General features: G+C 36.7%; 1 protein-coding gene and 1 long non-coding RNA gene across 11 annotated transcripts in view; one reads left to right on the top strand and one right to left on the bottom strand.

Moving 5' to 3' along the window:
• The window catches only part of LOC133782475 (uncharacterized), a 28,572-nt gene extending 13,692 nt beyond the window's left edge, over window positions 1-14,880 (bottom strand). The window contains exons 1-23 of one of the 10 annotated variants that reach the window (XR_009870536.1): window positions 14,013-14,877; window positions 13,723-13,920; window positions 13,544-13,619; window positions 13,411-13,442; window positions 13,285-13,318; window positions 13,052-13,171; window positions 12,534-12,672; window positions 12,144-12,227; window positions 11,445-11,513; window positions 11,288-11,356; window positions 11,156-11,197; window positions 10,607-10,790; window positions 9,456-9,714; window positions 9,277-9,318; window positions 9,067-9,126; window positions 8,862-8,964; window positions 8,458-8,543; window positions 8,201-8,267; window positions 8,026-8,088; window positions 7,593-7,860; window positions 7,047-7,175; window positions 6,532-6,578; window positions 111-328 (exon numbers count right to left, since the gene is read on the bottom strand). This is a non-coding gene — a long non-coding RNA (uncharacterized LOC133782475). Of the gene's footprint in view, window positions 1-110; window positions 329-6,382; window positions 6,579-7,046; window positions 7,176-7,592; window positions 7,861-8,025; window positions 8,089-8,200; window positions 8,268-8,457; window positions 8,544-8,861; window positions 8,965-9,066; window positions 9,127-9,276; window positions 9,319-9,455; window positions 9,715-10,606; window positions 10,791-11,155; window positions 11,198-11,287; window positions 11,357-11,444; window positions 11,514-12,143; window positions 12,228-12,533; window positions 12,673-13,051; window positions 13,172-13,278; window positions 13,319-13,410; window positions 13,443-13,543; window positions 13,620-13,722; window positions 13,921-14,012 lie in introns of those variants that run through there. The other 9 variants (XR_009870539.1, XR_009870535.1, XR_009870534.1 and 6 more) reach the window with 9 other exon arrangements.
• On the top strand, window positions 9,576-11,094 carry LOC133782474 (cysteine-tryptophan domain-containing zinc finger protein 3-like). The gene is made up of 2 exons (XM_062221794.1): window positions 9,576-9,665; window positions 10,331-11,094. Exons 1-2 carry the CDS (start codon window positions 9,576-9,578, stop codon window positions 10,526-10,528), a joined length of 288 nt encoding a protein of 95 aa, XP_062077778.1. The 3' UTR covers window positions 10,529-11,094.
• Window positions 14,881-15,081: the final 201 nt, after the last annotated feature.

Genomic DNA, 15,081 nt, shown 5'->3' with positions numbered 1-15,081 from the left:
ATAGTGCGAGACTCGCTAATCAAGTCATTTAAATAAAAATGTGAATCTAAGACATGAACAGGATAGGTTTAAAAGATTTTGGTTATGAACAAATAACTTTCATTAAAATAAATGTTGGGTACACGGGATCCCAAATCAGGGTTTAAATGACATAATTACAGAATTTCTAAATGTTATAAATAATCAAGCCACTCTAATGGAAAAATACACATTTTAGGTTTTCGTCCCTGTACAATCCCTCGACCGTGGCGGCCAAACAGTTGACAATGTACACCTCGCCCCCAGAGCTCTCCAACCCATGGTCAATTCATCATACCCTTGCCTATACCTGCACCACGTAGCACCTGTGAGCCGAGGCCAAGGAAGAAAACATGATATCATAGCATGATCAATATTAATAACCATTTATACAGCATTTCATAACAATCACTTATTTGATGATAACAATCGACAAACTAACAATTGTCATCCAGATAATTAATATATCATAATTAACAGTTATCGCATTCATTATACAATATTTAGGGTCAGCGCCCTTACGCTGCACCCTCTATTTAACTCACTGTCTTCAGCTCACTTAAGTCGCCACCAGTGTTATACCCACTGACTCCGGCCACTTTAACCGAGTTCAGTGATTAGTAAGCTGTCCTCAGCTACCAGTGGCTGAGCCGCGCCCTGTGCGCAAATATTAGTTTTGGCACTCTTAGGCCGTTCATTCCACGCTCACAAGGCATGTCCTACTCAAATGTCAATCCCGACACTCTTAGGCCATTTATTTTATATTCACATGGTGATCACAATCATATAACAGTGCATACAAATATAGGGAACACTTAGTCCCAACCTAACCACATAACCAGGTGCAGTTTTCTTACCTTTAATTCCAAGTGTTTTGATTTAAGAAAGACGACCCCCGACCACGATCCTGCCCCTAGCCCAAGTGTATGCCTAGTCACAACCACGATAAAGGATTCCATTAATAATTGTATAAAGGTTTCCGGATAAGGTTCTAACCTCTGGGACATCAAATTCCACTAAACATGGTTGTTGGATCGATCCTGAGCACCCTAGGTTAGGTTCCCACGCTTATAAACTCCAAAAGACCAAAAATCCCTTTAAGAGTCGCGGCCCTATGGACCCATGTCGCGGCCCACCTCAAAATCAGAGGCTTGACCTCCCTGGAAAACCAAGCACGCGCCGTGACTCGTCTCTGCCTCTGAGCCCTCCTGGCTCCTCTTTGCTCCATAGGGCCGCGGCACACCAAGAACAGGGCCGCAAGCCCTTCGAACCCAGAAAATTCACCATTTTTAACACTCAGACCTCACTCAAATTCACCTAAAAACATCCTAATGATACATTCCAAATATCAAAACATTCTAACATGTTTTCAGCAATATAACCCAGCAAAAACCTAGTCTAGAAATGTAACGACCCAAATTTTCTAATAAGGTTTAGGACCTTGATTAAGAGGCCGGGAGGGCCATAATTGATTACTTGTGCTATTATATGATTATATGCATGTTTATGTGGATCATATTATTATATGATGATGAACGCATGCATATGGGTATATATTTTGTTATGAGGGCATTTTGGTGATTTGGCCCGTTGAGGGCATAACTGTATGTATATTGGTAGCTATTGTTGAGGCCACATTATAATGTGGATTTGTTCGAGCTTTTGGACATGAGATGATCATTGAGTATTAGTTAGCGGTTGGGTCATAATAGGGTTAAGTTCGGGGCTCAGGGTGAGTCCCGGGGGTAATTTGGTGATTAGAGCATTGCCGGGAGTTAAGGGGTAACGGGATATGAATTATTGGTATTTGAGAATAACGGGAATTGGAGGGTGTTAATTGTGGTTAATGAGATAGGTGCGAAGGGACGATTTTGCCCTTGGTGGCTGTTAAGGACTTCAATTAAACTTGAGGGAATTTAGGTCATTTTTTACCTTTAAGGATATATATTGATACTTAGGCTGGAAAATAGTAGAAGGTTGTAGGAAAAACAGAGCATCTCTTCCTTCATCAACTGACTGCCATTTTCTTGTTTTTTCTTCTTCAATTTTGAAGCTTCTTTTGAGGAATTAAGCTGGGGAATCAAGTGTTGAGGATCTAGGGTAGTGTTCCATCATTGAAGAGGAGTTCATACCGAGCTTGAGGTAAGATTTCAACCACTAGAACTCTGGTTTTCTGCTCTGTTTTATTACTGAGTTTAATTGAGATTTTGGGTTTGAAAGTAGAGAATTCAATGGGGTTTTCGGCAAAGTTTGGGTAGGTTATGATGCCTAGGACTAGTATATATGGTATTTGGGTTCACTTGGGGGTTTAAATGGTGTTTAGAAGCTTTTGAAACAGGTTGAAAATGGAGAATTCGAAGGAAGAAGAACCAGGGCCATGTCTACCTGGTCCTAGCGCTATAGTGCCCAGAGGGTAGTGCTACAGTGCTAGCCAGGGAAAAATGTCCCTAGTTGTAGCGCTGGGGCGCTAGGGGGGTAGCGCTGTAGCGCTACCCTGTTTTCTCAGATGCATATTTTGGGTGTTTTTAAGGATTTTTGGCTCGGGATTTCAATCCTTAAGGCTCGGAATCGAATCTACTCACCGTTTGGGTACAATTCGGGGTCACGGGAGTGAGGTTTAGGTTAAGACTCATTTATTGGTATTTTCATTAATTGGATTCCATATTTGGTTATGACTAGGTGACCGCTAAGGGATTAAAAGATCGATCGTTCTCAAGGGTCATTCATAAAGTGTTTCTCGCTCGAACGAGAGGTAAGAAAACTGCACCCGATTATGTGGTTAGGTTGGGACTAAGTGTTCCCTATATTTGTATGCATTATTATGTGATTGTGATGGGACTAAGAGCTTCCTATATTTGTATGATGTCATAGATGGTATTATGCCATGGGACATAAGATAAATGGCCTAAGGGTGCCGTAAATAATATTTACGCACATGGCGCGGCTCAGACACTGGTAGCTGTGGACAGCTTATTAATCACTGAGCTCGGTTAAGCTGGTCGGAGTCAGTGGGTATTACACTGGGGGCGGCCTAAGTGAGCTGAAGATAGTGGGTTAAATAGAGGGAGCGGCCTAAGGGTGCCGACCCTAAATATTGTGTAATGATTGAGATAAAATGTTGATTATGCATTTGATTGTTGTTGCAATCTGATAAATATGATATGTTGATTATCTGGATGAAAATTTGTTAAATTGTCGATTGATATCACTGAGTAGGTGAATGTTATGAATTACTGAATTCTTGGTTATGCATTGTGAGATATTTGGTTATTGATATTGATCATGCCATGCTGTTATGTTTTCTTGCTGGGCCTCGGCTCACGGGTGCTACGTGGTGCAGGTATAGGCAAGGGTATGTAGATTCAACCATGAGTTTGAGAGCTCTGGGGGCGAGGTGTACATTGCCTGCTGCTCGGCCACCACGGTCGAGGGATTGTACAGGGACGGAAACCTAAAATGTGTATTTTTCCATTAGAGTGGCCTGATTGTTGTTTATAACTTCTGAAATTTTTGTAAATATGTCATTTAAACCTTGTTTTGAGATTCCGTGTGCTAAACTGTCGTTTTTAATAAAATAACATGTTTATGACCAAAATCTTTTATTCCTAACCTATGTTAATGATGCTAGATTCACATTTTGTTTAAATGACTTGATTAGCAGGTCTTGCACTATTTTAAAACACACAGTGTAACGGTCTTGGTTACCCAGGGCGTTACAAGAAACTCATCAAAACAAAAATTTAATTTCTGAAACCCACAAGCTGAAGAACACCAAAACCAGCCAGGAAAACCCAGAATTCAAACTCTAAACCATAAATTGAAGCTTACCTTCACTGAAGAACCAACCCTCCAAGAAATTGCTGAGCTAACTCCCAAGTCTTCTGCCTTAATTTACCCTTCAAAATCAAGAACCCAAAACACTTAGAACTTAGCCCAAATCTATAGGATTTAATCAGCTAAACCACAATTCAGTACTTACCTAGATTCCTGGTCTGAACCTCCAAATTGCCACAGAAATTCTCCCCGCAAATCCAGCTCAAATCCCTGAGTTCCTAGCCCCAAATATTCTTGGTTCCATGGCAAGCTTGAAGGAACTCCTTGAGAGAAGGAGAGAGAAAGAGGGAGAAGAAAAAGAGTCAGTTTGGGTATCTTCTACTATTTTCTCAGCTTTGTCTAATCTATCCTTAATTAATCAACTCAATCCCGAGGCTCGGGGTACAAAAAACATCCCCGAGGGAAAAATGGTAAAATTCTCTGGTATTCCCACCTAGGCTTCCTAACCTCAAATATATCTCCAATTATTTATTTTCATATCTCAATAACCCAAATAAATGTCCATTGCCCAAAATACCCCTTGACTCGCCCCAAGTTGGGTACCGGGTCCCATTGTGACTTTCTTGTTACTTGCTCCCTAGGATCACCTTGTGCCGAAGGCTGCGAATATATATATCCACATAATAATGTGGTCTCAACAGTTATCAAAAATAATCACATTTATGCCCTAACGAGCCAAAATTACAATTATGCCCTTACAAGCTAAATAGGGCCCGCATGCTAATCTAATACTCATAAACATGCATTTCACATATCCATATAATCATAGGATCATGCATATAACATAATCATGAATTTTCACCATTCATTCACATAACTTCCAATTATACCCTCCCGGCACACTAATCAAGGCCCTTAAGCCTTATTAGTAATTTTGGGTCGTTACAACTGACACATTATAGCACTCTCGTGCCTCCCTTTGGTTTCCCTGTATGCATCCTTGCCCTACGCTAGTGGAGAACTTCAAAGATAGATGTCAGATAGATACTGCTGCGTGTAATGCCATCAGGAGGGGTCTCCTAAGCACTACATTGTAAGCCGATGAGCAGTCAACCACTAGGAACTATGTCATCAGTCTCATGCCTGGGGGCATCTCCCACCGTGACCGATAGTCTGAAAGTTCCTGCTGGTGCTAGGCATTCTCCCGTGAACCCATATATCACTTGGGAACACGATGTCAGGTCCTTGACCGTGAACTTCATCTTCTCGATGGATGATTTATAGATGATATTTACTGAGCTTACCGTATCCACCAAGCATCTCTTCACCCGGGCATTGGAAATTTGAATGGTAAGGATCAAAGGGTTATTGTGGGGGTACCTCACATGCCTGGCATCATCCTTTGTAAAAGTGAGAGTTTCACTTTCATACTTTCGATTTTTTGGAGACCGCTCCTCGATTGCCATACACTTGGAAGACTCCCCTACCTCATGTCTGAGGGTCCTTGCATATTGCTCCCGTGCATTGTTATTGTTGCCTGCTATGTGGGGCCCTCCACATATAGTATCCAGTGTTAAGTTTAAAGCCACTGGCTCCAGTGGTGGACTTCTCTCCCTTCAGAATTCTAGATTTCTGCTTGGGGTTTCGGTCTTGACTCGGTACCTTGAGAGTTTTCTTGATGGGAGAAGAAACTCTATCTTATCCTTCAATTGTTTGCACTCATTTGTGCCGTGCCCATAATCATTATGGAAATGAAAAAACTTATTCTTGTCCTTCTTTCCTTCTAAACGCAAGGGTGATGGCTTTCGGTATGGTACCTCCTAGTATGTTGCCAAGTAAATCTCAGCCCTTGATGTAGTGAGGATGGTATAATTGGTGAACCTGGGCTGGTAGGGTTGATGCTTAGGTTGTTTGTCGACTGGTGCTGACTTAGCTTTCTTCTCTCCTCCCTGCTCGGCCCCTGAGGTATTCCTCTTCTTACCGTTGCCCCCACTGCTGCCCTGAGGGTTTGTGCCATTTTTATCTGCCTTGATAGTGGTCAGATGGTTTATGCCTTTTTCTTCCTTCATGATAATGTCATCTAGCACTACAAGAAAAAATGCTTTTAATAACACCAAAAATGTGTTATCAAAACATACGATAACACTTTCTGATGTGTTAAGACCAACCATGTTATCGTAGGTTAGGGTACTTTACATAACACTTTATCAGTGTTATACAGATGTGTTATTGTACTGTCAACGATAACACAATTTCTGTGTTATTTTAATATATAGATAAGTGTTTAATTATGTTATTTATAGTCGATTATATAACACTTTTTTTGTGTTATACTACACTTTAGTATAACACATTATTTGTGTTATATAATGAAATTTGCATAACATAATTCTTTGCATAAAAAGTGTTATTGTAATAGATATTATAACTCAATTTTCGTATTATTGTTATATTTAGATATGTTTAAATTCTCATTATATATTTTATTTATATAACACTAATTTATTCTATTATATTTTAATTTCTTTTATATAATTAAAATTAGCTTTCTAATATATACTAGCATCATCAAATGAACTTGATTTTCAAATAACAAAAAGTAAGAACATTCAACATTGAATTAACAATCCACAATTTAGTTTAAAACATTCAACATTGTCATCAACAACAAAATATTCTTTAAGTATTCAAGGAGTCTAAAAGTTACTACTTTCAACACAAATAAATAAACAAAGTTACTAGTTTCAAGGAGTCTTAGGTATCCTTTTATACTTCGCTTGTCACATCTGCAAAATAAACAAAGAAATATTTTATTGTTATTATCTAGCATCACAAATTACTTCAAGAAAAATGCTATGGAAATTATATCCAAAAAAGGACACCACATACAAAATAATGGATTCACAACTACACCAAAGCAAACAAAATCCCTTCTACTTCGAAGCTACTTGGAAATGAGCCTTTTACTTAAGAGTGTCAAAAACCATAATTTCCAAGTCTCCACATAAGATATAAAGGAAATACTAGCAGTTTTTTCTTTTTTGGTTTCATCAGGTTATGACAGGTGAGCAAAAGAAACAATTAACTGAAGTCGCACAAAATAGATTAGCATTTGCTAGTTTGGTAAAGTTGAGTTCTTTTCACCATTGTCAAATCTACCAATAAAGCTAAGATCAAAAGATTTATACAATTCTAATTAACATAGCTAAAAGTCAATAGTTCTATTGAATATGAGAGAAGGCATAGCTCCATACCTAGGGAATCTGTAGAGTGTCAGAGGTGTTGTTGCCGGAAGTCTTAACTTTAAAGTGAATAACAAGATTACTGCAGTAGATTGTTGCTGCAGAGTTTTATATGTTTTTTTCTCTCTGATTCTTTGATCCCTAAAAGTGAATAAGAATGACCATAACCAATTAACCAACCAAATCAGAATGCATATGAGACAAAAAAGCACAGAAGAAAATCTTACTAACAATCAATATCAACTTTACCATTCTTAGTAATAGAATAGGAAACAGACCTATCATGTTTTGACCCAATAAAGCTCCATGACTTAATCGATTTTTAATAAACACATCTTCTCACCAATTTCCAAAAATAAACTACCACTAACTATTATTATTTTCCTTATGCCAAATACATAAACCATCAAAAGGAGCATGTGCACAAACCAGTACAGTTAACAAATTCTTTAGGGAAAATAAAATAAAATAGAGAAGATAACATCTTGAATACATCTTTTCCCCTACATTGTTTCACTTTCAAAAAAGAGAAATCAAGTTAATACAAGTTTCCCTCACCAAGGAAAGCCTCTGCTCACAATAAAGTTTGTGGCATTCTGCAAGTAGCTAAATATACTCTTTTCTTGATGATCTACTTTCAATTTCCTTCAGCACTAGCTTAAGCTGCAAAACTTCAATTAATAGATATGGTCACATAAAATCTCTCAAATTGAGAAGTCTACTCCACCTCAAATTGAGAACTTATTCAATAGCATCATCCAACCAAGAATACACCCTCAGCAAGAGATGCCTTGCTGCTACTATTGCTCCGGATTGCTGACTGAACCTAATGAAGAAACAATAACCATATAGAACCAGAACGTTTTCGTTTTTAGGTAACAAACAGAGCACTTGATTTAAGACCAAAAGGAGACAGAAACAGAGGTCTACCAACCCAACAAAACAGCACAAAACAATGGAGCGCATTAATTCAACCCCTACATTATTTTACCTGAGAAGACGCACTTTTGAGTACAGAAAGTACATGAGAGCGAATCATACCCAATGCTCGAGACTGTCATAACAAAAAAATTACTCAATTATTGGAAATGGAAACAAATTTTAGTGGAAGAATGTGCAAAAATGTAACGTTATCTAATCAGCTATCTGCATAAATTTGTTTCTACCTGCAATTGTCGAAATTTGAGTAAGTAAACACCAGATTCAGCATACTGTGGATTGTTTTCTACATACCTAATATAAAGTAGATAATGTTTAAGGTCATCAAGTTGATTGAGAAAATAAATGTCTCAACAAAATATGCTAGTAATTCCCTAAATCAACATATAAATTAATGGTACAACACAAGTAATATTTAATGAATGCAACTAAAGCAGCAAAAATAGATACATAAATATATATGATGTAAATAGCATCCCCTTACGCTATGCAGTCATCAAGGCATTTGAGCAGAGGGAGGAAGTTCTCATTGACAACATTCATATTTGGAGAATAAAAATTTGTACAGATCTGCACAAGGATAGACAACAGCAAATCATTTTGTAATGATAAGAACCGAATAGTTTATTATAATACACTGTCCAAGTTTTGAATCCAACAAATTGCAGTTCAGTTTATATTTCAATAATCAGCTCTCCAATTAAACATTAAAGACTGGACACTAAGACTAATCTGACAAATTCAACTTTTACACTAAAAAAATTCAAGCAAAGAAAATGTTAGATAGTTCAAATGCATTACTAAATTATATTCATATTTCATTACATGCATTTAAAAAAATCCAAACAGAAAATATTACAAGCGGTATCATTATCAAAGCCTACCAACCTGTTAAAATGAGCTTGATTTATAAGGTTTTAAGCGGTATCTGAAAGTTTTTTTCCTGAAAGAGCCTCATTGTTTGATCCACAAAGTCCAATCTTTCAAATATCTGCAGCAGTAACAACAATGGCAGAGCATTCATCAATTAACAGCTCAATCACAGAGCACTAATTGAACGGTTAAGCATAAATATTCATAGAAGTGATCTAACCTTCTCAGTAGATCCAAATTGTACTAGTCCTCGTGGTTCAACCGGTACTACCACAATGGTCTGCAAAGTGAGTTTGATTGTAAATAATTTTGAGTTGTGAGCTAGAATTGAACAACTTTGACAACATATGAGAAGAAACCATAAAATTTATAACACGAGTTTCTACCATACTAATCTCAATTAAAGTACTCAAAAAGAAAAAAATTATACCTTTATTCCAGAGGAAAACTGATAGCAAACCTCAGAATCATCCTGTAGAGTGAAAGAAAATTCACAAAATAAGCAAAAGGAGTGTGGTGTAAAAAAAGTTATAGAATTGATTAAGAAAAGAACAAAAGGAGTGTGGTGTAAAGAAGAAAAGACAAAACGAATAAAAAGAAAAAACTTACATGGGATTTCTTTGGTCGAAACACCAGAAAACGCCATAAGACCAACCATTACTAACACAAAGACTCTTGAGTGTTCTTCTAAGCACTGAACTATTCTCAGCTTCACCCATTTCACCAACTATGAAATGGTCTTTGTTCAACTCTGTTGCTGCTAACCATGTCGTTATTGCTGCCCGAAATCGTTCCAGTTTTGATAAAGTCCTTACTTTTGTGAGTATACAATCTTTGTTCGAGAGCTTTAATTATTAATGTATAATATCTGCTTAAGGGCAAAGGGTGAAAATTCAAGAGAGTATGAAAATATGGGAGAACATATAATATAAATAGAAGAATAGGTAGGAAAAAAAATTAAAGAATAAGAGAGAGAGAGAGAACCTTTATAATTTCATAAATAATGTATAAAATAATGAGAATAACTTCTTTCAAAATAGATTGAGAAAAGTTTCCTCGTTGAATTAGGCTTTGGTAATTTTTCTAGGAAAGTAACTCTAGGAATATAAAACACACTCAAACTTCTAGGCATATCCAATTAAATTAATAATATAACTCCTAATTATTTAATATGTTGTTCTGTATCTTTTTGAACTAACAGAGACTTTTGAGAAGAAAATGGGGAATAAGTTTAACAACTGTTTCTCATTCGTGCAAAATGGGGAAGAGGATTGTCCTATAATTTAGCATTTTTTTTTGTTAGGTCTATGTTTGAAATATTTTATTATTAATCAAAATGTCTTTTATATTATGGGTTAGTTATGCTAACACAAACATCTTCACCAAGCCTTCACTGTCAGTTTAGGTTGTAGTTTACTCATTTACCACGTATTAAAATTAGTTTCTTATCTATGGATATCATAATAATATGTGATGTCTTGCAGGCACAGGATACAATTTTTGCTATGGAAGCCTCAAAAAAGTCACAGGTAGCTTTTGCAGCTGCTAGCACTGCAAGCTTGGCAGAGGCTAAATCTGGGGAGGCTATCTCTTCCATTAAGAGGGCTCTTGATTTTAATTTCCAAGACGTGGATGGATTACTACGGTTGGTACGGCTTGCAATGGAGGCCATTAGCCGTTAAAGACTTAAAAGTGGTTGTGGACTTCTTAACTCCGGGATTTAAGATAAACTGGTGAAAAGCAAGTAATAAGAGGCTGACCTGATCTCTGTGATGAAGGCTCTCTCTTTGTCCATGTTTATAATTTTTTTATTTGCTGAAGATCAGCTTATTGGCATGCACTGCAGTGCCCCAAGGTTGTTTCAAGTTTACCATGGCTGGTTTGTGCTATTACTAATTCAAGGCTTCTGCATAAAAGATTCTGAGCTCATCCCAATTGGCTGATCTGCTTTTTCCAGAAGGAGTTAAAGATTTTCAAGAAAATAAATAAAAAAAAGTGGACAATTTTATTATAGGTGTTTTTTTTTTTAATCCATACTGGTGGCGACAACCCAAGGATTGGGAGCTGCCTGATGCATAAACCATCTAGCTTTACTTATACGAAGAGAATTCAGAAACTGCCCTACTAACATCATTTGAAGAAGGTAAGAGATGGAAATTTTATGTAGACCAGTCCTTTTTGTTTTTCTCTTTCAAACTACTTTTTCTTAATCTTCTTTCAGTTGATATGAGAAGAAACCATAAAATTTATAACACAAGTTTCTACCATACTAATCTCAATTAAAGTACTGAAAAAGAAAAAAATTGTACCTTTATTCCAGAGGAAAACTGATAGCAAACCTCATAATCATCCTGTAGAGTGAAAGAAAATTCACAAAATAAGCAAAAGGAGTGTGGTGTAAAGAAAAAAAGACAAAAGGAGTGTGGCCAAACAGCTCGTACAACTTCTGAAGCTGTTTCAAATTGCCAAACTCAGGCATCCTTCCTGTGAAGTAGTTACTACTGATCCTTCTGCAATGAGAGAACATGAGTCAAGATTCAAGTGACATAAAACTATGTTCATTTTGGTCATGGAGTTACATTACAGATTGACACTTACAGTTATTTTAACTTGGTGAGACTAGTGAGATCAGGGAATTCTCCAGTAAAATTGTTTGCAGCAAGAGTCCTGCAGCCACACCATTTCAATTACTTAAGACTAAATTAATAAATGTCATTTTACTTTATTAATAAAATGCAATTTAAACATTCTTCCACATACTTTATAACATAGTTTGCCTTGACCATATTAAAGTAGCGAAGAATCATTTTAGCCACTTTAGACAAAAAAAATCACCACATTCAACAACATACTATTAACACAACAAGAAATCAAGCAAGCATGGCACAAAAACTTGACTTAAGTCATATCATTATACATTATGAAGCAAACATCTAACCAGATTGTAAGCAAAGACATGTCAACCAAATATTATGCTCAATGCAGTCTTACAAACATAAGAAAACTTTTTGCATCATCTGAGTAGTGCCATTTTAATTTATAAATTATAATGACTATTCATGAGCATAGCACGATGTCTGAAAAACAGAAGGAAAATATTAACAATATATATTTATATGTATGAGTGTATATGTGTGTGAGATAAAAAGATCTTATAAAGTCAAAACAAATAAATGTTGAAAACATTAAATATGGAAATCAAGCAAACCCCAAATTTAAACAAACTAATAAAAAGGTTCATCTAATGTACTCACTCCGCAGAAAAGAACAAAAACATTTTAATGAGAGAAATTATACCAAATGCAAAATTTATGTGTTGAAAAAAAATTGACTCTTTTGTGCAGCCATTCCTCGCTTAAAGCTTTGTATAGCATAGCCATCCTGCAGTTAAAAAGTCCCGAGAGCATGAAAATAATTAAATAAGCTAATGTGTTATGGTGAAACATATTGAATGAAACTGAATATTGGAAATGTATAGTTTCTTGTTGTTTTCCAATTTACATCTCTCTTCCAGCTATTTAGATGCATGGTTTTTGGGAATGGTTACTAAACTAGCACATGCAGAAAAATGAATCAGTTAAGAGAATTCATATTAGTTTAAGGAGTTCATTTGATTTCAGAACTGAGTAGACTAGAGATCATTATACTCTCGACCTGACATTCAAACAGATCTTTGCAGAACAATACCTGCTCTTCTCTCGAGATAGTATATTGTTCAGCACATATCTCTGCACAAACTCCCATTCCAAAATCATTATAGACATCCCACAGGCCATCTTTAAGCATGCCATCAATAATTTGTTCATGTCCTAATCAAGATCCTTTTCTAAAAATAGAATGCAAGTTAGACTGGTTTATGGAGACTTTCTTGCAATAAATTGATACAAAAGAGTTTGTCAAACACATACAATAAACTTAAAAATCTCGTCATAAAGGTAAATGAAAGGGTTTAGATAAATGTACAATAAAAAAATTTATTAAAGCAAGTCTTGCTTGTTGAATTAAAAACCACTAATACCATATAAACACACTTTTCAATCAAGTGAAGCTGCAATAGATCCAAGACTCATGTACGGTCCATTTGAGTTGTTAATAATTAATTTCCATACATGACCAAGTTGAGCACATTGAACCATTTCGTAACTAGACTAGAGTTAAATATTAAGCTTCAAATTTTTCCAGTTCCAGAAGCAAAATGGTCTGACCTTACATCTGGAAGGTACTTAGGAGTATTAGACATACTCTCCATTCCACCAGCCAATCATGAGCTCCTCAAGCTTCGGCCAGTCCATAGGTGAGACCTGAATACACTCCACCAGCCAGTCCTGCCATATACATATATATATATATGTATAAGCAAGAACACAAACAGAGTGAGTTTTAAATGGTTTTCAAGTAATTAAGAACATTGAGCTAATGAAGCTGCTTTCACATTCACCCCATTGTAATGATTCTTTTCCTGTGCTCTTCACCTGGCAAAGTGCAAAATTATTAACACATATTAGTTTATATTAATAAGAAGATTAATGGAATATTTATGAGTATAAATATACAAAGGACTCACCATGGCTTCAAGAGAATTTCTGTTGGTTTCACCTGAAAAGCTCAGCGTATCACCATCAAGAATAGTTGGTAATATTAGTAGCTTATTTATATTGTTATATCTATCAATATGTTGATATGTATATATAACATACATCCAAAGCCCAAAATAGCAGTGCTCTGTAACAGTGCTCTGTAAGGCATCTCTTTTTGCAGCTAATGGGTTTGAAACTGAAAAATGATGAGAAACAATAGCCAGAGAGCATTAATTTGGAAAAATATAACAGGCAATTACAAACCAGTAATGGACTCCAAAGCAAATGAGATTGCTTACCCAAAAGTGAAAGAATTCCAAGGCAGAAAAATGGTTGTCGGGGTTTAGACAAATGACCATAGGACCGTGCGAATGACTAAATATTCCTTGGTAGCTGAATTCTTCCCAAAGGCAGTGAATTTATCTTGCTAAGAATATGAAGGAGCTCTTATTTGTTCAGTAAAAGAGAGCAACTCATAGTTTTGCCACCGCTTTTCTCTATGTAAAAAATGCAACATACGAATTCAGCACAATATCAATGAGAATTTAGAACACAAAACACGGAAAACCCTTAGAGCATGATTGTTTACCTTGTGTGCGAGCCACAGCAGCCAACAAGTTAAAGATATCCAAGTGTTCGTTAATTTTATTGTCTCAATCTCCAGGGAGCACAAGTCTCGAGCTGACATCATTTGGTTGAGTTTTCCTCCTACGCCGATTATGCCCAGCAAGCCTCCTTCTACAACTCCGCTTGCCCTCGTCAAACTCGGAAAGGGGATGAAACCTGCAAAGAGCAAGCAAGAAGATGATGAACCTCGCCGTTCTAAACAACATAAATCTACAGCACAAATTAAAAGAAAAAAAATTGAGATTTGAAATTTGCATAAATTTGCTACACTACTGGCAAAATCTCTGCATCTGGTTGGCAACATGGGATAGGTGGTGGTGCTACCGAGAGAGCCAGAGCGAACCCTCTTATTGGGTCTGGATCCGGGGTCATCCCCACAAGTGAAGCCGCCCGCCAGATTAAGGCGGAGAGTGGCATCGGTTATCTCGGGGGTTTTCTTCTTCAAGTTAAAAGGAGTTGCAGGGAGTTCTTCCGTCTTAGCGTAGTCTGCAGCGTTGACGGCGGAGAGGCTGCAGAGTCAAGGGGATTGGCAAGGAATCTAACCGTGTCCCGGTCCGAGACCTTAGGGTTCCAGTTATCGACAGGATTGGTGTTTGTTAACCGCTACTGGTAATTAGGGGCCGGATAAGGGAGATCGCATTTTGAGAGAGATGAGCACAGGATCATTCTTCCCAGAAAATTATTTTACTGTAATTAAAAAAGGAAGAAAAAAAAATACCGCCTTGTAATTTAGCGGGCTCCCAAAATTTTTACCGCTTTTTTCTTTTTTACTTTGCCATCTACCATAATACTTTTTCAGAAACGAACTTCATGTATTATTCGACTTGGTCCAGGAACTCTTGCAATGAGTTGATAGGGTTCCTGTGTATACTATCCCACAAGGGACTAAGATAAATTATTTCTACCAAGATGGCAACAAACTTCCCTTCATCTCCTACTATGGACGCTCGGTTTGCCTCTTTCATGAATCTTTGAATATAGTCTTTCAGGGATTCATCTTTCCCTTACTTGATGTCAGCTAATTTATTGGC

This window comes from Humulus lupulus, chromosome 6 (genome assembly GCF_963169125.1).
Source record: "Humulus lupulus chromosome 6, drHumLupu1.1, whole genome shotgun sequence".
In the NCBI taxonomy this organism is placed as follows: Eukaryota; Viridiplantae; Streptophyta; class Magnoliopsida; order Rosales; family Cannabaceae; genus Humulus; species Humulus lupulus.
This window is presented reverse-complemented; position numbering and strand designations above follow the sequence as displayed.

Coding starts and splice junctions, on each gene's coding strand:
- LOC133782474 (XM_062221794.1), top strand. CDS start 9,576: ATGAAATGGTCTTTGTTCAACTCTGTTGCTGCTAACCATGTCGTTATT. Junction 9,666..10,330: donor TTGATAAAGTCCTTACTTTT/GTGAGTATACAA, acceptor GATGTCTTGCAG/GCACAGGATACAATTTTTGC.